This window comes from Notolepis coatsorum (genome assembly GCF_963971535.1).
Source record: "Notolepis coatsorum genome assembly, chromosome: 6".
In the NCBI taxonomy this organism is placed as follows: domain Eukaryota; kingdom Metazoa; phylum Chordata; class Actinopteri; order Aulopiformes; family Paralepididae; genus Notolepis; species Notolepis coatsorum.
The window spans coordinates 166,055,310-166,081,975 of record NC_140170.1 but is presented as its reverse complement, the minus strand read 5'-3'; the positions used below and the strand labels follow the sequence as shown (position 1 = coordinate 166,081,975).

Below are 26,666 nucleotides of genomic sequence, written 5' to 3'. Positions count from 1 at the left end.
GCTCAGCGGCGGCCCCACGGCCGAGAAAACAAACACGCGCCTCACAATCAATCTCGGCTTTTTACTTTGTCCCCGGAAAAAGTGCAAGAGACACTCGGCGCCGAACGCCTCACCTGTATTATCTCAACTTTTAACAACTACTGTAAACCTCTAATTAAATGTGCAGCCAGCGGAACAAATTTGCTCATTAGTCAGTTTGCCCTCCAGCCCTTTAGCCCAGAGTGGGTTCACAGTTAAAGGGGAGTCCAATGGCAGGGATGTGTGAGTCAGGGGGTAAATGTTCTTACACAAGTGATGACATGAAGAATGATATACTGTAGGTGACTCTATCATTTTCAGTCACATTGACCCCAAAACATCATTTTGAGTTTCACACAATGTTGCGTTGAAAGATGATATTCTTTGCTTTCTAATTATGTCAGTATTGTCTTTCTTCTCCAAATATTAAGATAGATGGCACATCATATAATGACTTGAATCATGATTTTGAAAAAAAACACTCCAAAGTTTTGAGGCATTTGTTCAAATGAATAAGAACCATAAAACGACCAAACCAAAAATGAATCTAGACATGTTTGCACAAACAGACACACACACACACCCACTATACTGTTCTCCCTTTGTCACTTGCACACATCGATCCTGTCATGTTTGAGCACATGCTTATGTGCACACACGCATGTACATGTCCACGTGCACGGCCATATCCACGTGCACGCCCACAGCTACACGGCAGCTAATCATGGTTTGCAGGCCAACCTCAACCGAGGCTGTCGTAAAGTATCCGCTGATCAGACAAATCCAATGCTCATCAGGGCTTATTGGTGTTCAACGGTCTTACTTATGTGAATTTATTGATCGTATTGATTAGGCTAACTAAAGTAGAGGACGAGGATCCCCCCCCCCCCCTCTGATTAGCTGTGAGGGAAATCTGTGGTTTTGTTTCAGGGATACCTGTAGTAAGTTTTGTGCTGCGGTTGTTAAGTTGCTCTGTTCTCCGCTTGTCATCATGCCTTTACAAGCATCAACGTTTTATTTATCATGTGCATTTGGTGATGATAAGATGTAGATAGATAGATAAGATAATAGCAGCTGGTAAAACTTTGGCTATTTATGGAATGACCGTTGTTATGTGTCCAAAGCCTGAAATAAAAAATAACTGAACTGAACTGAAAAAAATCGAAATATTTATTTATTTGAATTTTCAATTTATATTATATTATAATTAGATGATTTCTGCTTTCCTGTGAGAAAACACAGTGAAAACTAGATGAGATGAATTACAGTTGCGTCGCCATATCGATGGCTGAAACGCAAAACCTCCTATCTGAAAATGTTACTTTTTTTACTCTTTTTTAAGGATACCCAATACAATACACTGCTTTTCGTTTTTGGAAAACATTTGCAGACAGACTGAATAGGTGCAGATAGGAGGTTTCTCATCATCCAAAGTGAAATCAGAAAATCTAAAATGTTTGCCTTTTGTTTTGCGTTTCAGCCATCGATATGCAATTCCTCTCCGACTCGCACTAGTGCCACCAAGTCAAATATGAACACGTTGCATATGCCACCATTTTTACTCGCTGTCTGCCCTGATGAATTAATGTCCTGAATAAAATACTGCACAGCGAATAAAACAAGAATACACTTGACAGAATTAACCTAACGTTACTGTTACAACCCAATAACCTCAATGACTGTCACAGGAGGATCTGAATGATATTTTAGTTTGATAAAAGGCAATCGGTACGTTTTAATGCCACTGCACAAGAGAGAAAGGAAAGGTGAGAGCTTGCACTGGCTCACTCGCTCTAATGCCTCTCTACTCTGACACACATCTCTCCCGCCTCCGGGTGGTGAGCGTGATATGATGATGATTACATTTTAATGAGAGAAAGGGCTCTCTCATTAAAATGGCCCTAGGTGAGCGAGATGCTCTAACTAACACAGTACATGAGCTGACCATAGTGGCATTAAGCCAGTGGTGCAACATTAGATTGTGATACAGGACTCAGCAATACAAATGCCACAGAGCTTAATAATCAAGCCAGCGGTTGTTGCTAACGTTACATTAGGTACGAGAGTTTTCATATACAACCATGCAGTCCCAGTCGCCAACGTTTACTTTACTTAACCCCTTAAGCATACCGCACATTTAGCATAAAACGCCTGACGATTGCATACCCAAAGTAATTTGCGATGTATTATATTTTATATTTTATAGCACATGCATGAGTCTGGTCTCTTTTGAAAGGTAACATTCTGAAGTTTCGTGGAACTTTGCCCTCGTCTGTCGGCTCCGGGCTGCGTGTTTGCCGATCAACCAATACATTGTTGGCAAGTTGAATTTGCCACCTTTTCGATCGTCACCCTACTCTACCTATTGCATGCAGTCTCGGGTTACAAGACCAAACAACCGACGAGCATAATTTGACAAGCCGGTCGGACAAATGACCACGTCCGGTTTGGCCGGGTCCTGAACAGACCAGTCACCTCTGATGGCGAAAATTATTGACCACCTTCAAGGTCAAGGTCAAGGTCAAGTTTATTAGTATGTCCCAAACTGGGCAATTCATGTTACAGCAGATAAATAGGAGCTCCAAAAAGAAAAGAAAAACACAGCAGACATACATAACAAGAAGAACACAGACAGACATGTACAGTACATGGTCGCAGGATCAGATCATGACAACAGTCAAACAAGCAACCACAACCATCCCCCCACCCACCCACCTCAAAGCCGCCCTCTCCTGCCTCCTCCATTGATGGCACGAATGGAGGTAGGTATAAATGAGAATTTGTATCTATTGTTTTTAGCTGCAGGGGTCTCCAAACGTTGGCCGGAAGGCAATAATTGATACTCTGGATTTAGGGGGTGAGAGCTGTCCGCTATAATCGATGACACCTTCCTGAGCACCTGCTCGTCATATATATGACCCAGACAGCTGAATTGTACACCTACAATCTTGCTAGCCCCCTTAAAGGCCCGAGCGACGCCAAGGGAGAGAACCAGGACCACGACGGAACTGGCGTGTTGGCAATGCGGAGATAAAGGCCATCGGAGAAGCGAATGCACAAAGACTGTCTGGTGTAGCTTCTGCAAATCCACGAGGCACACAGACAGAACGTGCATGAAGAAACACAACAAGAGCGCGCGATACGCGCATGGACAAGATGGCGGCCATGAACGAGACGGAGGCCACGGACAAAATGGCGGCTACAGACGAGACGAAGGCCACGAACAAAATGGCGGCTACAGACGAGACGGAGGCCACGGACAAAATGGCGACTACGGACAAGATAACGACTGTGGACGGGGTGACGACAGCGGACACGATGGCGGCGACGATCGACGTGAGGCGGGTCGAGACGACGCCCGGAGAATAACGGGACAAGAAGACTGCGTTTTTGGAGCGCGGACGGCGGGCATCGCCGGACCGGCCCAGCTGCAGCGGGCCCAGAGAAGGGGACTGATCGTGGACACGGGCGCGTCGTCCCATGTCATCAACGACAGGGGTCGGTTCAAGAACTTTGACGACACTTTCCACCCGGAGAGGCACTGCATGGAGCTGGCGGACGGTAGACGCATCTACGGATTGGCACAAAAGAGGGGAGGCACACAGGTATGCCTCACGGACAGCAAGGGGCGCCGGCGTACGGTGACGCTAAAGAACGCTCTATACGTACCATCGTTCCCACAAGGACTATTCTCTGTAATAGCTGCTACTGCAAGCGGCGGCAAGGTATTCTTCGATAAAGGTAAAAAAGCGTAGACCTGACAAAAATTGTGCAATGTGCAAAACGGGGAAGTTTACCCAACCGAGATACAGAAATCCCACAGACAGAGTAAGGGTACCACTTGCACTAGTTGACATGGACCTAGCAGGCCCAGTAAGCAACGAGTCCATAGGAGGTTTTAGGTATGTACAGTCTTTTACAGACGTGTGTACAGGGGCAGTGTTTGTTTACTTCCTAAAAGCAAAGAGTGACACACTCCAGGCCACAGAGAAATTCCTGGCAGACGTAGCCCCTTATGGCACAGTAAGATGTCTGAGATCCGACCACGAAACCGAGTTCGCAAACAGAGAGTTCCAATCACTGTTGAGAAGGTATAAGATAAGACACGAGACGTCACGTCCATATCCCACACACCAGAGCGGGGTGGCAGAGAGGAATGGCACACCCTTTTCGAAATGGCTAGGTGTAAGCTAGCAGATAGTAACTTACCAAAGAGCCTGTGACATTATGCGGTGCAAGAAGCCACTTAAACCAGAAACAGGTGCTCTAATAAGCACTCGGGCACCACCCCGTATACAGCGCTGACAGGAAAGAAGTGTAATCTAGCCAGAATGCACCGATTTGGATCAGTGTGTTGTGCGTACCTGCAGGACAGGGGAAAACCCAAGTCCAAGGATGTAAAAGGATTTTTCGTAGGACACGACAGAGGAAGTCCTGCTTTCCTAGTTTATCACCCCGGTAACGGGAGAGTGCAGAAACACATGCTAGTCAAGTTTGTCACGAAGACAACCTGTGAGAGCGAGACACAGACAGAGGAGCCAGAGCTGGACTCCAGAGCAAGGTGTGTAGAAACAGAAACACATCACCCCAGTGTACTTAGTACAGTTGTGCAGACAGACAGTCAGCAACCCCCGGAGGGCGATGACGAGGAGCACCTGAGGGTGACGTCAAGTGCCCCAAGCAGTGGGAGGTATCCTACAAGGGAACACAAACCCCCAGAATATCTGCCAGACTATGCCAGGAAAGGGAGTGACGAGGAGGACAATACACCTACCCCCGTTGAGTACTACTACAGGGTAGTCAGTGGGGTAAACCCGACCTTTAAGGAGGCCACATTGTCCCCCGAAGAGGGCAGACATACAGTGGGAGGAAAATGGGTGTATTCAACCAAGTTACCAGAGGGCAGACAGACAGTGGGAGGGAAATGGCTGTATTCAATCCAGGAGGGTATTGAAGACCACAGTAAATACAAAGTATGGTTCATAGAAAATGTATTAAATGCTGAAGAAATGAGCCCTATGTTTGGTCCCATGTTTAAGTACAGAGGTGGATGAGTTACCAGGTTTAAAATACTGAAATGGATCTTATGTTTAACCCCATGTTTAAGTACAGAGGTGGGTGGTTTACAATGTTAAAGTACAGAGGTGATTCAATGTTTAAATACAAAAGAGGATCTATGTTTAAAATACAGAAGTGGAGGATTTGATCATCGCTCCAGACCACAAAAGAAAGACCTAGGCAGGTTAAACCATTTTATAGGTATGGACTTCGAACAGTCTGCCAACTGTGTAAAAATATCCCAGAAGAGATATGTGGGAAAAGGTCCTGAGATGTTTTTGACTGAAGTAAGAAATGTATAGATAAACTGTGGGTAGCTTCATTCTGTTGGACAACCTGTACTCGCCCTGACCTATGTCCTGTAGTGAGTAAGAGTGTCATAGTATTTTTGTTGACCCCACAGAGAATCATTGAACTACGTCAAAAATATGTTTTTCGTTATCCCAGAGGTGCTGCAGATGGACAGCGGTGTTTCAGAAAAGACAACAAAGGTTTAAGGGCTTAGAGCCTACAGTGATACCATCAGCCTGTGAAGCTGAGTATATGTTTCTAGCTATGACAATGCAAAATGTGTTTATCTAGAGCAACTGCTCGAAGTGATGAAGATAAGGTTATGAATGTATTGCTCAAAATGCAGTAGGTAATTGAAATGTATCCTCTTTACCGAATATGGTGTTTTTGAAGAATGGGCGTTCTGTCAAAACCGTTTAAAATGATGAACATTGTTGTTTATGAGGACAACCAGGGGACCATTGTGATTACTAGGAACCCAATGTGTCAATATAGATGTAAACATGTCATTATAAATAATATCATCTCATCAGGTATGTCATCAGATAAGAAAGAATGACACCGGTTTACTGTCCAATGGACAACAGAGTAATAGATACTATGAGGGAGCCTGTTTCAAATAAAAATTGAAGGGATTTGCAAAGGTCATGTTTAATGTGAAGATATTGACTGTCATACGGGATGTTTTTGGGATTATATTATTTCCTTTGTTAAATGTTTTTCCAAGAAGTCAGCCAGTATGCTAATGAATAATGGAGTGTTGAGATCAGAGGTTCTGTGTAGGATTGTTAGTAACTGTCTAACTGTACATATGGCTGGTTACACTAGTAACTGTTTACCTGCATATATAACTGTCTCCACCAGTGACTGTCTAGTTGCATATATATCTGTTCCCACTAGAGGGCGCTCTAGGCGGAACCACCCAGGTACACCACCTTGTGGCGAGTATAAAAGAAAAGGTATACTCCCACTTCGTTCTCTTCCCCAATGTCTCTCAGTGAGAGAAGACCATGTATGTTACTGCTGCTCTTTCCATGTGAATAAAAAGGATCAACGCCAGTTAAGGCTCAAGATAGAAACCATGCCTCTTGACCACATTATTGTCGCCCTATAGTCGAATTCTGTTAACACAGGCATCTGGCAACAAGTAAACAGAAATGTGAGTAAATAAAACCTTTATTTCAGTGTGTTCAAACCTCTGGAACTCTATTACATTTGTGATTCTTCCTATTGTGGAAGGAAGTTCAGAATGTTTCCTTTCAAAAGAGACCAGACTCATGCATGTGCTATAAGTATAAAGTATAATAAATCGCAAATTACTTTGGGTATGCAATCGTCAGGCGTGTTATGCAAAACTAGCCGCATGAGGTTAACTACGGTTGATTCGGCTGCAGTCAACCAGCATCTGCTAATGGGTCTGACACTTTAGCTCAGCTAACTAGTGCATCCGCCTGTGGATCCGATGGTCCCAGGTTTAAAATCCACTCGGTTACATTACCTTTTGCTAAATGGGCAATCCTCAAAACAGAACTGTTATTCTACTACCACACACAGATAACTCTTAACTGTATCTTCTCGAAACATAACTTGTATGTTATTCTAATACCACACACAGAGAACTCTTAGCTTTATCTTCTCAAAACATGAGGTGTGGTGAGGTGAGGTGAGGTGATGTGAGGTGTGGTGTGGTGAGGTGAGGTGTGGTGAGGTGAGGTGATGTGAGGTGAGGTGTGGTGTGGTGAGGTGAGGTGAGGTGTGGTGAGGTGAGGTGTGATGAGGTGAGGTGTGGTGAGGTGAGGTGAGGTGAGGTGTGGTGAGGTGAGGTGTGGTGAGGTGAGGTGTGGTGAGGTGAGGTGAGGTGTGGTGAGGTGAGGTGAGGTGAGGTGAGGTGAGGTGAGGTGTGGTGAGGTGAGGTGAGGTGAGGTGAGGTGAGGTGATGTGATGTGATGTGAGGTGAGGTGAGGTGAGGTGAGGTGTGGTGAGGTGAGGTGAGGTGTGGTGTGGTGTGGTGAGGTGTGGTGTGGTGTGGTGTGGTGTGGTGAGGTGAGGTGAGGTGTGGTGAGGTGTAGTGAGGTGGTGATGCTCACTGCTGCTACAGCTCACTGACTTGTCGTCTCCAGTTTATCTCCTCTCTCTATAAGAGCTTGTTAATCAACAGTGTGAGGCTTCCTCACTGCAGGAAACAGAAGCACGGAGGCATGAAGTGTTAACATCTCATAACCTTCCTTCACACTCCACCTACTGTACACCACCACCACACAGCACCACACACCACCACCACACAGCACCACACAGCACCACCACCACCACCACTAACACCACCACCACACACACCACCACCACCACCACCACCACACAGCACCACACAGCACCACACAGCACCACACAGCACCACACAGCACCACCACACACCACCACCACCACCACCACCACCACCACCACTAACACCACCACCACACACACCACCACCACACACCACCACCACCACCACCACCACACAGCACCACACAGCACCACACAGCACCACACAGCACCACCACACAGCACCACCACACAGCACCACACAGCACCACCACACAGCACCACACAGCACCACACAGCACCACCACACAGCACCACCACACAGCACCACCACACAGCACCACCACCACACAGCACCACCACACAGCACCACCACACAGCACCACCACCACACAGCACCACCACACAGCACCACCACCACACAGCACCACCACACAGCACCACCACACAGCACCACCACCACACAGCACCACCACACAGCACCACCACCACACAGCACCACACAGCACCACCACACAGCACCACCACACAGCACCACACAACACCACCACACACCACCACCACACACCACCACCACACATCACCACACAGCACCACCACACAGCACCACCACACACCACCACCACACAGCACCACCACCACACAGCACCACCACCACACAGCACCACACAGCACCACCACACAGCACCACCACACAGCACCACCACACAGCACCACCACACAGCACCACACAGCACCACACAGCACCACCACACACCACCACCACACAGCACCACACAGCACCACCACACACCACCACCACACAGCACCACCACACACCACCACCACACAGCACCACCACACACCACCACCACACAGCATCACCACACACCACCACCACACAGCACCACACAGCACCACCACACAGCACCTCCACCACCACACAGCACCACCACCACCACCACACAGCACCACCACCACCACACAGCACCACCACACAGCACCTCCACCACCACACAGCACCACCACACAGCACCACCACACAGCACCACCAACACCCAGTACACAGCACCACCACCACCACACAGCACCACCACACAGCACCTCCACCACCACACAGCACCTCCACCACCACACAGCACCACCACCACCCAGTACATATTTTATCCTTCCTGGTGGTTTGTCTGGCCTGGCCATGCATTTATTTCTTTTAATAAAGACACAATATTTCGAGGAGAACAAGAAAGAAGGCCCAAGGCCGCTGTCTGCCAGACACCATTGAGGTAGACAAAGTATAGATGTATCTGTATGTCTGCACTGACAAAACAGACTAAAAGGAATACTGTACAGCATTGTATCCCAAGGTCATCATTTTCTGAATACTTTATTCAGGAGATGTCTCCTCCTAACATAGAATGAGTAGAACATCCATTCTTAGGGTTAAATTACTCAAATGAGCCAACCTGAAAGGCCCTCGATCAACAGTTAACTCTCAACAGTTCAAAACATTTGGTTTGCGGGCAAAATTTGCCTTGAAGCGGGAGCAAGTTGTTTTGGGTCTCTTCTGTGTCTCATATCTAATTCATATTCTGTGATGTTCTCAGGCATCTGTCAGCGGTGGCTAACCAACCCTGTGAAGCCCACTGAGCAGGGCGGGCTTATCCTTCCATACCACGTCAGCCCCAATGAAGACAACTCACTCTGCCCTCCTCTGCAAGACCTGGGAGCCACAGCCTGGAAGACTTTGATCTTCACAGAAGGTTGAGGTGAAAAATATTTAACGAGTTCTGATGGCGTGAAGGGCTGTTCTGTTCTGTTCTGTTCTGTTCCACTGGGTTTTTGACTCCCTGCCTATTTTGTCTCCAGGGAGCCACCTCTCTCTCCGTTGATTGTCTTCCTCAGTTGTTTGGGGAAACTCAGGTGCGTCAGCCTGTGGCAGACCTGGCTTGCAGTTATTAATTTCACAAGTCGTCCACTTGCCCAGGGCCACGCGATCTGCAGGGTGCTTCCTGCTCAGGGGTTCAACGCACCTCTGTCTCCCACGATGCTCAGCACCACTGGGTTCTTGATGGGTCTGCTCGACAATGTCAAATTGAAAGCAGAGGAACTATTTGGTCTTTGTGTGAGATGCGTGTGTAAGTAGACATTAGTTAGAACATACTGTATGATGTGTGTGATGTGTATGATGTATGGATTAAAGCCCCAATCCATTAATTTCTTCTATCAATGTGTGGTATATTCACATACATTGATCTGTAGATGGAAAATAAGCTTTTTAGAACTTTCTTAATCAAAGCAACATATAGGTAAATTTTACTCAAGTGTTTATAGAAATGATAAAAAACTAACCTTTTAGTACAATTAAAAACTCATTTGTACCTGTTGCCTAGTGTCCTAGGCGTTGTATCAGGAGTTCAGCCAATCAACTAGAGAATGAAAACATGTCTCCATTCTTATTTATTATTTTTGATGGTGGGGCCCTTTTGTTTGTGTTTGGATCAATGATCAGGCATTTAAGAAAATAAGTAGTTCCTTCTGTCAGATATAGTGGTAAAATGAAAACAATAACATACATTTCATGCTCTCCTCAATAACGTGTCCTGGCCTCAGAATGTTGTTTATACAGAGCATTTTTATTTCACAATGATTCATTCATCAAGGAAGCAATACTTGGTATGTTGTTTGAGATGGATAGGTCCCTCCAAATGAAATGCAAAATAGGTATCACTTTAAAAAACAAAAATCCAATTATTTTAACACTTGTGTTTTGTATCAACATCTGGCTCTTGGCTGCGCAGCTGTTGAATAAGAGAGAGAGAGACCCTGTATTATTTTCCTTCAACCAAGACAATCTCACCGTCTAATACGGTTCTGATGAAGACAGCGTGAGATCAGACGCGTGTTGAGAATAATCTCCTCGCGTCTCGAGTGTCGAGGTAAAAAGCACTCGTGCTTGTCAGATGTCAGATTGGCGGCGTTGGGGAACCGGTGACGGTTACATTAGTGCATCCCACTGGTCGGTCGGGGAACCTGCTCAACAAGGGAGGTCTGGGGGATCTTGGGGAGATAGCAGGGAGGTGGTCTGGGGGAGATAGCAGAGAGGGGGGGTCTGGGGGAGATAGCAGAGAGGGGGTCTGGGGGAGAGGATCTGGGGGAGATAGCCGAGAGTGGGTCTGGGGGAGATAGCATGAGAGTGGGTCTGGGGGAGATAGCAGAGAGGGGGTCTGGGGGAGATAGCAGAGAGGGGGTCTGGGGGAGATAGCAGAGAGGGGGGGTCTGGGGGAGATAGCAGAGAGGGGGTCTGGGGGAGATAGCAGAGAGTGGGTCTGGGAGAGATAGCAGAGAGGGGGTGTCTGGGAGAGATAGCATGGGGGGATCTGGGGGAGATAGCAGAGAGGGGGTCTGGGGAGATAGCAGAGAGGGGGTCTGGGGGAGATAGCAGAGAGGGGGACTGGGGATGATAGCAGAGAGGGGGGGTCTGGGGGAGATAGCAGAGAGGGGGTCTGGGGGAGATAGCAGAGAGGGGGACTGGGGGAGATAGCAGAGAGGGGGTCTGGGGGAGATAGCAGAGAGTGGGTCTGGGGGAGATAGTAGAGAGGGGGTCTGGGGGAGATAGTAGAGAGGGGGTCTGGGGGAGATAGCAGAGAGGGGGGATCTGGGGGAGATAGCAGAGAGGGGGGGTCTGGGGGAGATAGCAGAGAGGGGGGGTCTGGGGGAGATAGCAGAGAGTGGGTCTGGGGGAGATAGCAGAGAGGGGGGGTCTGGGGGAGATAGCAGAGAGGGGGGATCTGGGGGAGATAGCAGAGAGGGGGGGTCTGGGGGAGATAGCAGAGAGGGGGTCTGGGGGAGATAGCAGAGAGGGGGTCTGGGGGAGATAGCAGAGAGGGGGTCTGGGGGAGATAGCAGAGAGGGGGTCTGGGGGAGATAGCAGAGAGGGGGTCTGGGGAGATAGCAGAGAGGGGGTCTGGGGGAGATAGCAGAGAGGGGGTCTGGGGAGATAGCAGAGAGTGGGTCTGGGGGAGATAGCAGAGAGGGGGTCTGGGGGAGATAGCAGAGAGTGGGTCTGGGGGAGATAGCCGAGAGGGGATCTGGGGGAGATAGCAGAGAGGGGGTCTGGGGGAGATAGCAGAGAGGGGGGATCTGGGGGAGATAGCAGAGAGGGGGGGTCTGGGGGAGATAGCAGAGAGTGGGTCTGGGGGAGATAGCAGAGAGGGGGGGTCTGGGGGAGATAGCAGATAGTGGGTCTGGGGGAGATAGCCGAGAGGGGGTCTGGGGGAGATAGCCAAGAGGGGGTCTGGGGGAGATAGCCGAGAGGGGGTCTGGGGGAGATAGCAGAGAGGGGGGGTCTGGGGGAGATAGCAGAGAGGGGGGGTCTGGGGGAGATAGCATGGGGGGATCTGGGGGAGATAGCAGAGAGGGGGGGTCTGGGGGAGATAGCAGAGAGGGGGTCTGGGGGAGATAGCAGAGAGGGGGTCTGGGGAGATAGCAGAGAGGGGGTCTGGGGAGATAGCAGGGATGGGGTCTGGGGGAGATAGCAGAGAGTGGGTCTGGGGGAGATAGCAGAGAGGGGGGGTCTGGGGGAGATAGCAGAGAGGGGGTCTGGGGGAGATAGCAGAGAGGGGGTCTGGGGGAGATAGCAGAGAGGGGGTCTGGGGAGATAGCAGAGAGTGGGTCTGGGGGAGATAGCAGAGAGGGGGGGTCTGGGGGAGATAGCAGAGAGGGGGTCTGGGGGAGATAGCAGAGAGGGGGTCTGGGGGAGATAGCAGAGAGGGGGTCTGGGGGAGATAGCATGGGGGGATCTGGGGGAGATAGCAGAGAGGGGGTCTGGGGGAGATAGCAGAGAGGGGGGGTCTGGGGGAGATAGCAGAGAGGGGGTCTGGGGGAGATAGCATGGGGGGATCTGGGGGAGATAGCAGGGATGGGGTCTGGGGGAGATAGCATGGGGGGATCTGGGGGAGATAGCAGGGATGGGGTCTGGGGGAGATAGCAGAGAGGGGGTCTGGGGAGATAGCATGGGGGGATCTGGGGGAGATAGCAGGGATGGGGTCTGGGGGAGATAGCAGAGAGTGGGTCTGGGGGAGATAGCAGAGAGGGGGTCTGGGGGAGATAGCAGAGAGGGGGTCTGGGGGAGATAGCGTGAACCTCCATGTGCGCTGCTCTCTCCCAGTGAAACTCCTCGCCATCAGGTGAAAAGAAGCGACTTCACAAGGATCGGAGGAGGCATGCGATAGTCTGCACCCTCCCCAGACTCATGGACCAGGACTGTGATACACACAGGGGAATTGGTATGAGGACTAAATTGGGGAGAAAATGGTGCATTTTATTTAACACTTTTATCAAAGATGCTTTATCAATTTGTTCCTCACATTTTACCCATTCACTCACACATTCACACACCGACGGCAGAGGCAACCATGCAGTTAGGGGTTAAGAGTCTTGTTCAAGGACACTTCAAAACGCTGTCCGGGAGGCGTCTATACTTTTACCAACTGATTTCCAGTTCCGCGTTCGCGTTCTGCGATCTGATTGGCCACTGTTTCTGGTCATGTGACATGTGCGCCAATCGCGTGACGCCTGTTTCTGCGCCTATTTCCGCCTCGAACAGCCTGCAAACTACCTAACGCCTAGTTTATCACTGGTTAAGCTTAGGCAACTCTTTCGAAGTTGGTTAAGGTTAGAGTATGGAATCAGGGCTGGTGTTCTATCGCCCGGCTCTAAGACAAACTCTAACCTTAACCAACTTCGAAAGAGTGCCTAAGCTTAACCGGTGATAGAAACAGGCGTCACACGATTGGCGCAGATGTCACATGACCAGAAACGTCAGTGGCCAATCAGATCGCAGAACGCGAACGCGGAACTGGAAATCGGTTGGTAAAAGTAACGAGGCGTCCGGGAGGAGCAGGAAACGAACCGGCGACCTTCGGATTACCAGACGGCTGCTCTACCTCCCGAGCTGCTGTCGCCCCACAGGGAGATGGGAGATGGGATAAAATGGCCAAACAATATAATGATAATAATAATAATAATAATAATAATAATAATAATAATAATAATAATAATAATAATAATAATAATAATAATAATAATAATAATAATAATAATAATAATAATAATAATAATAATAATAATAATAATAATAATAATAATAATAATAATAATAATAATAATAATAATAATAATAATAATAATAATAACTGCCTTACCGTCCACACAGGAGGGCTTGTTGCGTGTCGTTCCAGCCACCTTCCCTGGTAAACAGGAGCACTTGACCGTCTGGGAGCGCTCCTCGATGCGGTTCTTATTACAGCACCGGTGGGCTGCGATCACCTCACACGTACCTCCCTCTGTAGAGACAGACAGACAGACAGACAGGTGCACAGTCAGTGCATGTGGGGAGAATACTGGGGGACATTAGGGGTTCGTCGTTGCTGGGGTCAGCTGAACAAAAAATGTAAGCATCGCTTGTGCTAACTTTTGGATAATAATCAATAATCAAATGGCAAACGCCAACTTGCATATTGGGTAGAAATAATGCAGGGGTATGAACATATATTTGTTTGAATTCAATACAATTGATGCATCACAATCTGTAAAAAAAATTATTAAAAAATCCATGTTAATGGGGGGAGAGGCATATCTACCGTATATAAAAACTTGATTGTATATGTTCAGTTATTGCGTCTGAATCTATTACATATGTCACAGATTAATCTAATCACATTGAATTGAACATGGTCAAAATACTTGATACATTTTAACCTAAAGATATTTATTTAAATCGCTGTTGGATTGAATCATTACACTCCTTAAACAAGGATATAATGTGTATGAATTGTCGTTCGCATACACCCAAGCAAAATCGAATAATCACTGATAGAAATGCAAATTGCATTTATAGGAAAACAAGCGTGAATGGCCTTGATCAAGTTAATGCCTCAATCCTCTTCAGTTTCAAGTGTGAATCTTGCATCCTAGCATGGGAACGGCAGGTTACATACAATTATTGCGCTCTCCTATTCACTTATGTGTAACAAATTGCCCCTAGAGACATCTCAATTATTTCATTTAATTGGCTCCCACTGTTGTCTCCTCTCACTCCGTAGCAATCAGGCCATGATGAGCAGGAACCCGTACACTGGGACTGTAATAATCAGCAGCTCCTGCAAGTGGTGTTAATAGGATTCAGTAGATAAGAATCACTCCTGGAGTCTGGCCTGCTGACAGACCAATTACTGACCCTGATCTCACTCGCTGCTTTCAGAAGATAACCCCTTGACTCCCGTTAGTGCTTTTCTTTCAACTTGTATTGTAAATGTACGTGGATTTATATATATATATATATATATATATATATATATATATATATTAGGGCTGACCTCGATTAGTTGAATAGTCGACTAATCGATCGAAAGGAGCCGTAGTCGACTGCCAACCTCTTAGTCGAAATAAAAAAAAATGTAATATAAAGCAAATAAAGCACATAAAGAGGCCTAGAAGCGTGGCTAACGCTAATGGTGAACATACCAGCGAGGCTAACTGCCTAAGAAAACGGGCACAGAGGCACTGAAAGAGGATTTCACACACTAGACATATAAAGATGTGTTATGGTTTGTAACCGACCCCAATCGCACAACACAAGACAGGTATGATGGTTTGCCAAGAAACAGATATTTATTGAGAGACAGGGAAAAAAGGGCACTGTCCCTTTAAGGGAGAACACAAATACAGGAATATAACAAGAGGGGAAAAACTAGGTGCCTTTAAGAGGCGGGCAGGAAAAGGGAACACTAAGGGAAGGTTAATGAACGCTAGGGGAAACATTAAAGGAAACGCTAGGGGAAGGTTAAAGGAACAGAGGAACTAGAGACTAGGAGATGTCGGGACAAGGAGAGCTAGGGAACAGGAGAACTGGGGACTAGGAGAACTAGGGACAAGGAACTAGGTGGAACTAGAAGGGGAGAACTTGGGACCAGGAACTAGGTGGAACTAGAAAGGGGAGAACTAGGGACAGAGGGGACTGAGGCCCGCGGAGGCGGGCTGGGGACAGGGAGGAACTGGGGACTGGTGGGAAAACATCTGGGCCGCTCTGCAGAACAGAGGAGAGGGTTAATATTCAAAAGGGAACAAACAGAGCAGATGCAGAACAGTCCAAATAAACAAAGTAACAATATCTTCGTGTGACAAACACACTGGGGGAGAAGTAATGTCCAAAAATACTATCTAAGTGAGAACAAAAACAGAGTGGGAGATGAAATGTCCAAACTACTAACTAAGTGAGAACAAAAGAGGCATTACGCTGGGTGAGTGACATCACAATCAAAACTCACCCAGGCGTATGCGTAATGGTACAGGAACAGCAGCGGGACGAGGGCAAGAGGCATTACGCTGGGAGAGTGACATCACAATCAAAACTCACCCAGGCGTATGCGTAATGGTACAGGAAACGCAGCGGGAAGGGGGCAAGGGGCATTACGCTGGGTGAGTGACATCACAATCAAAACTCACCCAGGCGTATGCGTAATGGTACAGGAAACGCAGCGGGACGGGGGCAAGGGGCATTACGCTGGGAGAGTGACATCACAATCTAAACTCACCCAGGCGTATGCGTAATGGTACAGGAAACGCAGCGGGAAGGGGGCAAGGGGCATTACGCTGGGTGAGTGACATCACAATCAAAACTCACCCAGGCGTATGCGTAATGGTACAGGAAAAGCAGCGGGGCGAGGGTATCGCCACCGGGTGGCTGGCTGTCCGAGCCGAGGAACAGAGTGCTGGAACAGCGGCGGTGGCGAGGGTGTCGTCCACCGGGTAGCCGCTGTCGGAGCCGAGGAACAGAGTGCTGGAACAGCGGCGGTGGCGAGGGTGTCGTCCACCGGGTAGCCGCTGTCGGAGCCGAGGAACAGGGTGCTGGAACAGCGGCGGTGGCGAGGGTGTCGTCCACCGGGTAGCCGCTGTCGGAGCCGAGGAACAGGGTGCTGGAACAGCGGCGGTGGCGAGGGTGTCGTCCACCGGGTAGCCGCTGTCGGAGCCGAGGAACAGGGTGCTGGAACAGCGGCGGTGGCGAGGGTGTCGTCCACCGGGTAGCCGCTGTCGGAGCCGAGGAACAGGGTGCTGGAACAGCGGCGGTGGCGAGGGTGTCGTCCACCGGGTAGCCGCTGTCGGAGCCGAGGAACAGAGTGGCGCGTCACACCTTGGTGTGCACGTCGGAACCGAGAGACGCATCGGGGTGCGTCTGCGAGGAGGAGTGTGCCAAGCACAAGGATCTTTGGAAGATGCGCGTTGCGCGCTGGAGACTGGAGAGCGTGCCAAGCCCTTGAAGATGCGCGTTGCGCGCTGGAGACTGGAGAGCGTGCCAAGCCCTTGAAGATGCGCGTTGCGCGCTGGAGACTGGAGAGCGTGCCAAGCCCTTGAAGATGCGCGTTGCGTGCTGGTGACTGGAGAGCGTGCCAAGCCCTTGCAGATGCGCGTTGCGCGCTGGTGACTGGAGAGCGTGCCAAGCCCGAGGGTCCGGAAGATGCGCGTTGGTCTAGATGTGCGTCAGGACAAACAGCTGCGCTGGGGTCTGCAGTGGAACGCTGGGGTGCCTCCCGTGGAAGTTACAGGGAGCGCAGAACAGTCTCCTCCACAGGCTACGGCGACAGCAGACGAAGGCTGGAGCAAAACATCTCAAGGCTGGAGAAATCCATATACAGCATTGGTAGACCAGAGGATCTCCCGAAAGAGTCTAGATGTTAGAGAATATGACTCAGCATGAATACAACACGACCCCACGCCGAAACGAGGGGAAGAGCCCTCGTATTTAAAGCCCACAGGGGAACTAATTAGCCTGCCACCACAGGTGCGAGAGGTAATTGATAATAGTCCAGGTGTGGCCACTGAGAGTAAACGAGAGTAAAGAACGAGAGGGTGGGGGCTAGAGAGAGTGAGTAGGGAATTCCTAACAGTAGGCTTAAAGAAGACAGAGAAAGTTGGTGAGCAGCGGACAAAACCTCACAGTACCCCCCCCTCAACGGGAGCCACCTGGCGACCCAAAACAAATACAGACAGAGTGGCAGGGGCAAAACAAGACAAAAACAAAAGGTACTGGCCAAGCCAGCAGGGGAAGCCACCACAAGAGTGGGGCTAGCAAAAGAAACAGGGTCGCCGAGGGGTAACTAGGGTAGCAGAGGGGCAACAGGAGGAACTGGCCTAGAGGAAACCGGGCCTAGAGGAACCGGGTCAGGAGGAACTGGGTCCAGAGAACTAGTCTAGAGGAACTGGTCTAGAGAACTGGCCTAGAGAACTGGCCAAGAGAACTGGCCTAGAGAACTGAGGGGCAAGCAGGGTAGCTAAGGGGTAACCATGGTAGCACCGGGAAAGGGGGCTAGCAGAGGGAAGGTTAGCTGCCAGGGCACTGATAGCTACAGGGCCTATGCTAGCTGTACTGCTACATCAACATAGAGGCTGCGCAAGCTGCCGGAGCTAGGCTAGCAGAGGGAAAGGGTAGCTGCCAGGGCACTGATAGCTACAGGGCCTATGCTAGCTGTACTGCTACATCAACATAGAGGCTGCGCTAGCTGCCGAGCTAGGCTAGCAGGGGGAAAAGGTAGCTGCCAAGGCACTGATAGCTACAGGGCCTATGCCAGCTGTACTGCTACATTAACATAGAGGCTGCGCTAGCTGCCGGAGCTAGGCTGGCAGACAGGGCTGGACCAGCATGAGAGAACAAGCTAGCTGGAAGGACAGTCCTAGCTGTGTGAGATAAACTGACCTTGCTAGCTGAAGGGGCAGTCCTAGCAGTGGGAGAGAAACTGACCTTGCTAGCTGAAAGGGCAGTCCTAGCAGTGGGAGATAAACTGACCTTGCTAGCTGAAAGGGCAGTCCTAGCAGTGGGGATAAACTGACCATGCTAGCTGAAAAGGCAGTCCTAGCAGTGGGGATAAAACTGACCTTGCTAGCTGAAAGGGCAGTCCTAGCAGTGGGAGATAAACTGACCTTGCTAGCTGAAAGGGCAGTCCTAGCAGTGGGGAAACTGACCTTGCTAGCTGAAAGGGCAGTCCTAGCAGTGGGAATACTGACCTTGCTAGCTGAAAGGGCAGTCCTAGCAGTGGGAATACTGACCTTGCTAGCTGAAAGGGCAGTCCTAGCAGTGTGAGATGCTACACAAAAAAGTGGAGGCCATGCAGAGGGACCGGGTTAGCTGCTTGGGCCTGGCTAGCTACAGGGCCTATGCCAGCTGCAAGGCTGCATTAACATAGAGGCTGTGCTAACAGCCGGGGCCAAGCTAGCAGACCGGGGCCATGCAGAGGGAATTGGGTTAGCTGCCTGGCATGGCTAGCTACAGGGACCATGCCAGCAGCAAGGGCTGCATAAAACATAGAGGCTGTGCTAGCAGCCGGGGCTAAGCTAGCAGACTGGGGCTCTGCTGAGGGACTGGGTTAGCTGCCAGGGCAAGGCTAGCTACAGGGCCTATGCCAGCAGCAAGGGCTGCATAAACATAGAGGCTGTGCTAGCAGCCGGGGCAAGGCTAGCAGACAGGGGCCATGCTGGTAGTAGAGGCCTAACAAGCTGCAGGGAGGTCAAACAGGGCTAACAGGGAAGCCAACAGGGCTAACAGGGGAGCTAAACTGGGCTAACAGGGAAGCCAACAGGGCTAACAGGGGAGCTAGAGGGGAACTAGAGGGAACAAGAAAAAAAAGGCAAACTCAACATACACCGTCTGTGCTGGCTGGGGTCGTCGATTTGGTGGGGTCGTACTGTTATGGTTTGTAACCGACCCCAATCGCACAACACAAGACAGGTATGATGGTTTGCCAAGAAACAGATATTTATTGAGAGACAGGGAAAAAAGGGCACTGTCCCTTTAAGGGAGAACACAAATACAGGAATATAACAAGAGGGGAAAAACTAGGTGCCTTTAAGAGGCGGGCAGGAAAAGGGAACATTAAGGGAAGGTTAATGAACGCTAGGGGAAACATTAAAGGAAACGCTAGGGGAAGGTTAAAGGAACAGAGGAACTAGAGACTAGGAGATGTCGGGACAAGGAGAGCTAGGGAACAGGAGAACTGGGGACTAGGAGAACTAGGGACAAGGAACTAGGTGGAACTAGAAGGGGAGAACTTGGGACCAGGAACTAGGTGGAACTAGAAAGGGGAGAACTAGGGACAGAGGGGACTGAGGCCCGCGGAGGCGGGCTGGGGACAGGGAGGAACTGGGGACTGGTGGGAAAACATCTGGGCCGCTCTGCAGAACAGAGGAGAGGGTTAATATTCAAAAGGGAACAAACAGAGCAGATGCAGAACAGTCCAAATAAACAAAGTAACAATATCTTCGTGTGACAAACACACTGGGGGAGAAGTAATGTCCAAAAATACTATCTAAGTGAGAACAAAAACAGAGTGGGAGATGAAATGTCCAAACTACTAACTAAGTGAGAACAAAAGAGGCATTACGCTGGGTGAGTGACATCACAATCAAAACTCACCCAGGCGTATGCGTAATGGTACAGGAACAGCAGCGGGACGGGGGCAAGAGGCATTACGCTGGGAGAGTGACATCACAATCAAAACTCACCCAGGCGTATGCGTAATGGTACAGGAAACGCAGCGGGAAGGGGGCAAGGGGCATTACGCTGGGTGAATGACATCACAATCAAAACTCACCCAGGCGTATGCGTAATGGTACAGGAAACGCAGCGGGACGGGGGCAAGGGGCATTACGCTGGGAGAGTGACATCACAATCTAAACTCACCCAGGCGTATGCGTAATGGTACAGGAAACGCAGCGGGAAGGGGGCAAGGGGCATTACGCTGGGTGAGTGACATCACAATCAAAACTCACCCAGGCGTATGCGTAATGGTACAGGAAAAGCAGCGGGGCGAGGGTATCGCCACCGGGTGGCTGGCTGTCCGAGCCGAGGAACAGAGTGCTGGAACAGCGGCGGTGGCGAGGGTGTCGTCCACCGGGTAGCCGCTGTCGGAGCCGAGGAACAGAGTGCTGGAACAGCGGCGGTGGCGAGGGTGTCGTCCACCGGGTAGCCGCTGTCGGAGCCGAGGAACAGGGTGCTGGAACAGCGGCGGTGGCGAGGGTGTCGTCCACCGGGTAGCCGCTGTCGGAGCCGAGGAACAGGGTGCTGGAACAGCGGCGGTGGCGAGGGTGTCGTCCACCGGGTAGCCGCTGTCGGAGCCGAGGAACAGGGTGCTGGAACAGCGGCGGTGGCGAGGGTGTCGTCCACCGGGTAGCCGCTGTCGGAGCCGAGGAACAGGGTGCTGGAACAGCGGCGGTGGCGAGGGTGTCGTCCACCGGGTAGCCGCTGTCGGAGCCGAGGAACAGAGTGGCGCGCCACACCTTGGTGTGCACGTCGGAACCGAGAGACGCATCGGGGTGCGTCTGCGAGGAGGAGTGTGCCAAGCACAAGGATCTTTGGAAGATGCGCGTTGCGCGCTGGAGACTGGAGAGCGTGCCAAGCCCTTGAAGATGCGCGTTGCGCGCTGGAGACTGGAGAGCGTGCCAAGCCCTTGAAGATGCGCGTTGCGCGCTGGAGACTGGAGAGCGTGCCAAGCCCTTGAAGATGCGCGTTGCGCGCTGGTGACTGGAGAGCGTGCCAAGCCCTTGCAGATGCGCGTTGCGCGCTGGTGACTGGAGAGCGTGCCAAGCCCGAGGGTCCGGAAGATGCGCGTTGGTCTAGATGTGCGTCAGGACGAACAGCTGCGCTGGGGTCTGCAGTGGAACGCTGGGGTGCCTCCCGTGGAAGTTACAGGGAGCGCAGAACAGTCTCCTCCACAGGCTACGGCGACAGCAGACGAAGGCTGGAGCAAAACATCTCAAGGCTGGAGAAATCCATATACAGCATTGGTAGACCAGAGGATCTCCCGAAAGAGTCTAGATGTTAGAGAATATGACTCAGCATGAATACAACACGACCCCACGCCGAAACGAGGGGAAGAGCCCTCGTATTTAAAGCCCACAGGGGAACTAATTAGCCTGCCACCACAGGTGCGAGAGGTAATTGATAATAGTCCAGGTGTGGCCACTGAGAGTAAACGAGAGTAAAGAACGAGAGGGTGGGGGCTAGAGAGAGTGAGTAGGGAATTCCTAACAGTAGGCTTAAAGAAGACAGAGAAAGTTGGTGAGCAGCGGACAAAACCTCACAAGATGTATCCATCAGTGGACCAATTGCAGTGGACAAGAAGCCTTCAGTTGACTTCTTCAGACATTAAGCACCCCCCACAGCCCAAATGGAATGATCCCCCCCAAAAATAATATTTAAAAAAAAAAAAAAAAAAAAAATATATATATATATATATATATATATATATATATATATATATTTTTTTTTTTCTTCAGGGAGGTAGTCGACTACCTTGACAACCAGTCGACTATTGGCAAATTGCGGCCAATCAAAGTCGACTATACAAATCCTTAGTCGGGGACATGCCTAATATATATATATATTAACCTCTTAAGTGGTCCGCACACGGCAGGCGATCTTTGCCAGGCGACCGATTTTTTAAGCGAGCCGACCGACCGAATTCTATCGCTTCCATTGTTATGAATGAGACAGCCCACACGACAGGGGTTTTTGAAGCGACGGTCGCGGAGCTATTTCTGTCGCCTGGCTAAAAATCGCCTCGATCCTATTTTTTGAGGCGACGGCAGGCGACACAGCAAGGACAATGAGGAAATAACATGACTTCTACAGTAGAAGTAGTACAGAAGTTCTACTGGTGTATCATTTGTACACCATTAATTTATCAATACCTTAATTGATTAATTGATTATTACCATGCTACTTATGTTCATTATTATTAACAGGAACAATTTCAATAAATAACGTTAGTTGGAGAAGCTATAGTGGCCGCTTGTCATTAACTAATAAATGAACAATGCGCCACGATGCACCTACTAGTGTTTTTATACTCAGGTAACAAAAGAACTTGTGGATGTTGACAGAGTTTAATGTCCAGGCTGCAGCTGATGTAGTTTATAAGGTTTAAAGAAATGATGGTTGAGAACAAAACAGTTTGCGTCTTCAGTGAAAAAACATCCTCTCAGCTGCATAACATTACTTGTCCAATCGGTGGTAATGAACGTATTGTAGCGATCAGGCATGCAGTAATGTCAGGAAGAATGAGGAGAGGTTGTATTCGTATAGGTGGTTTAATTCCAGCTCAATATGGGTTTTACAGGTTAATATTCCCTTGCGAGTCGCAATGCACAACACAGCTACCTGCTAATACGCTCCCTTCACGACAACCTAACGTCCGGTCCCGGCAGTCCGTCCTCCTATATCTCCCGGGGGGAAACACCCTCAGCTAACTTAGACAGAGCGACAGACGGTCGCCTCTGGTGTGGGGGGCCAAGCGATTGTCGTTGAGCGGCAGACGATCGCATCACCAGGCGACGTCGGTCGCTCGCCGTGTGCGGACCACTTTAAGCCTGCCAAAATGACATCATGTCATAAATTAAGCTCTCCAGACTGTCTGACAAAATTATAGTTTTTTTTAAAAAACGTATTCAAAAATAAACATCATAACCATGTCACAACAGCAGTTATAATGTATATTTTCATCAATACGTTTCAATGAGTGTTGGCATTTTTCAAAACGACACTTCCCAAGGCCTCTAGCTTTCGGCAAGCAAATGACTTCCTGATTAATAATTGTTTATTTTCTTATTACTCAGGATTATATACCACAAAACTGAATGTTATTGGCATTGGAGCGGAGTTAGTTTGTCTTCCCTATTTTAATCATTTAGCAACCATCCGATTTGAAATCAGTTTCAAAATGGCGGAGCTCTGTACACGTGATCTCAAGAAGGTACTGAACAAGCTCATTGGCAGTTTTTCATGTCTGGTCATTTTTAGCATTGTGTTATTCACTGTCAAATAGGCAAAGACAAATCATAATTCATATTCTCCTTTGTTTCATCACAATTTAAGCAAGCCTAATAATAGACACAATATTTCTGACACTGGGAATACATTCACTGAGGTCCATAGATGTCCCTAGATACCAAGAACATGCAAATGGACCTTGTAGAAGTGGAGCAATATTCCATTTACATAGGTATGTATTTTAGGCGGACTTTCAGAAAATAGGGCTCCGGGCTTAAGAGGACATATATATATATATATATATATATATATATATATATATATATATATATATATGGTGTACATTTTGTGATATTAAAGCCCATACAATCCCATTCAACGTCAATTGTATAATTTCAAAAGTATGATCGTCAATCTGTAAACAAGGTTGTAGGGCTTGTCCAAAATATCATATCACAATATTATTTGTTTTGACGGTAGCTGTAATGTAATTTGACGGTATAGTTTTCCAGTAAAAGTTATGTGATATCTTTTTCATGTATTTATCGTGTAATGCAATTGTCAACGTCCTATTTAATTCAAAATTGTATTATTTTACTTCATAATACTGCTGCAAGGAATCTCTTTTTGATTAACTTAAAATGATACAGTTCATATCTTTTCTCACAATATGTATATCGTGTAAGACGGTACAGTACAAATCCATACCTTTCCATGTATCCATTCATATTCAATCTACCTTCCAGCCCCACAAGGTTGCTTGTTTTAATTCAGAAAACAGTGGACTTTAACAAGGTATGTAAGAGGTCAGACCGGAGCGAATGACTGTCAGACTAGGTCTGCTAGATAATACTAGACTACCAGCCACCGTTCACCAATGGCTGATGTCACCCTACCCAGGTGACATCTGGAGCTAAAAGCACGAGTGGTCCCAAGCTTGACAAAGGAGGGTGTCAAACATTTTGAGGAGAGAGGAGCGATGCGCGCCAGCGGCACTGCTGGGTCAAAATAACAATAGAGAGGCTTTGCCCAGGGGAGAGAGAGGCTGACTGAGCTGTGGGACATCCTGAAACAGAGGCACAGAGAGAGAGAGAGAGAGAGAGAGAGAGAGAGAGAGAGAGAGAGAGAGAGAGGAGAGAGAGAGAGAGAGATGAGAGAGAGAGAGAGAGAGAGAGAGAGAGAGAGAGAGAGAGAGAGAGAGAGAGAGAGAGAGGACAGCGTATGTCTGACTGCCAGGGACCTGGCCGGGCTGGTGAGTAATGGGGGGAGCCAGTGGAAGTGCCCCCTTCACACAATTATAAGCGTGGGGCTAACGGAGCTGCAGGAGAGGGCCCTCCATCACCGCGCTCCCCTCTCTCCATGCCCCGGGAAAAACTCTTTATCTTCTCCTGACAGCCACCGACACAGACTCCAGCCTCCAACAATTAAACTGGAGCTCATCCCACGACATGGAGAAGAGATAGAGGAGGAGAGGAGAGGAGAGGAGAGGAGAGGAGAGGAGAGGAGAGGAGAGGAGAGGAGAGGAGAGGAGAGGAGAGGAGAGGGAGAGGAGAGGAGAGGAGAGGAGAGGAGAGGAGAGAGAGTGGAGAGGAGATGAGAGGAGGGGAGATGAGAGGAGGGAGATGAGAGGACAAAAAACAAAAGTAATCTGTAAAATAATACAGTGAATTTCCCGTGAAAAAACTTTTATTTTTTACAGTGTAGGAGAGGATGAGTGGGGAGGAAAGGAAAGGAGAGGAGAGGGGATGGGAAGAGAGGAGAGGAGGGGAGGGGGAGGGGAGGAAAGGAGAGGAGAGGAGAGGAGTGGGGAGGGGATGGGACGAGAGGATTGGAGATAAGAAGAGAGGAGGGCAGAGAAGGGGAGGAAAGGAGAGGAGAGGAGAGCAGAGGAGAGGAGAGGAGAGAAGAGAATAGGAGAGGAGAGGAGAGGAGAGGAGATGAGGGGGAGAGAAAAGGAGAGGAGGGGAGAGAAGGGGATGAAAGGAGATGAGATGAGAGGAGAGCAGGAAAGGAGAGGATGAGAGGATAGGAGGAAAGGAGAGGATGAGAGGAGAGGGAGAGGAGAGGAGAGGAGAGGAGATGAGAGGAGAGGAGAGGAGAGGAGGGGAGAGGAGAGGAGAGGAGAGGAGAGGAGAGGAGAGGAGAGGAGAGGAGAGGAGAGGAGAGGAGAGGAGAGGAGAGGAGAGGAGAGGAGAGGAGAGGAGAGGAGAGGAGAGGAGAGGAGAGGGAGAGGAGAGGAGAGGATACATGCTCATTGCTCTAGCCTCTCCAGGATGGATGGAGTGCAGGAAAACACAGAAGAAGACAAGGGGACGGAGCCTCCTAATCTATATTGTGTCTAATTCCTCACGGCCAGCAGACCTGGTTTTTAAAGATGGTGTCCCGCTGTGAGGAACATGACTCATTGTCTTCCTCGTAACAAAGAGTGCTGTTGTGCCTCTCCAGCTTGCTTGTGTAAATGTTTGAAATGGCCGGAGTCATGAATTACCGCGCTCTGAGCTCTCAATGGCCGAGACAAGTCTGGCAACACTCTTCTGCTCCCATCCTCATCAACGTCGGCCGCGGCCAGACCGAAGGCAGCTGAGTCTGGGAGTAAAAAGCCACTCTGTGCAGTCCCACTGGACGCTGCTGTCCAGCGTATTAATGCCACTCTCCTGGCGCTTGTTGTTGGATATTTCTGGGCAGGAGGACCAAGAACACTGGCTATACAAGTGAGGAATCCCTGGAGCATGCTAAAACCTGCAAACCCAATGATATGTTTGCCTTGTTGAATATTTTACTGACAACTCCCAGGCCTCCAGCCATTGCTTTCAAGTGTGGTGAGAAGTACGACTCAATAGGTTTGTTGCTGTATTTGTTGGATGGAAAAGTATTCAGCACCGGGCTCTTTAAAGATATGTTTGGTATAACACTATATTATAAGTTATTGTACCCTTGCAAAAGAATAACAGAATAACAACACGCTGTTCTTAGCCATACTGTAGCGATGGGTCATTGACGTGCCTCGTCTGCAGCAGGGTTTAGCCGTGCTGTGGCCTGTCTGGCACACAGTGAGCAACTCCATTGTCTTTAGAACCTGGCCAACCTGGCTAGACCCTGGCTGAGACAGCCACAACCTGGGACAACCTGTCCAGACCTGGCCAACCTGGCTAGACCCTGGCTGAGACAGCCACAAAGCTGGCCAAAGCTGGCTGGGACTGTA

General features: G+C 49.3%; 1 protein-coding gene across 1 annotated transcript in view; it reads right to left on the bottom strand.

Moving 5' to 3' along the window:
- LOC311229730 (chemokine-like protein TAFA-1) overlaps positions 1-26,269 on the bottom strand; it is a gene marked incomplete at both ends in the record, with an annotated part of 98,109 nt that extends 71,840 nt beyond the window's left edge. Inside the window, 2 exons of the mRNA XM_084315808.1 lie at positions 13,851-13,991; positions 26,245-26,269. Of these exons, the coding sequence (XP_084171934.1) occupies positions 13,851-13,991; positions 26,245-26,269 (166 nt within the window). The remainder of the gene's footprint in view (positions 1-13,850; positions 13,992-26,244) is intronic.
- Positions 26,270-26,666: the final 397 nt, after the last annotated feature.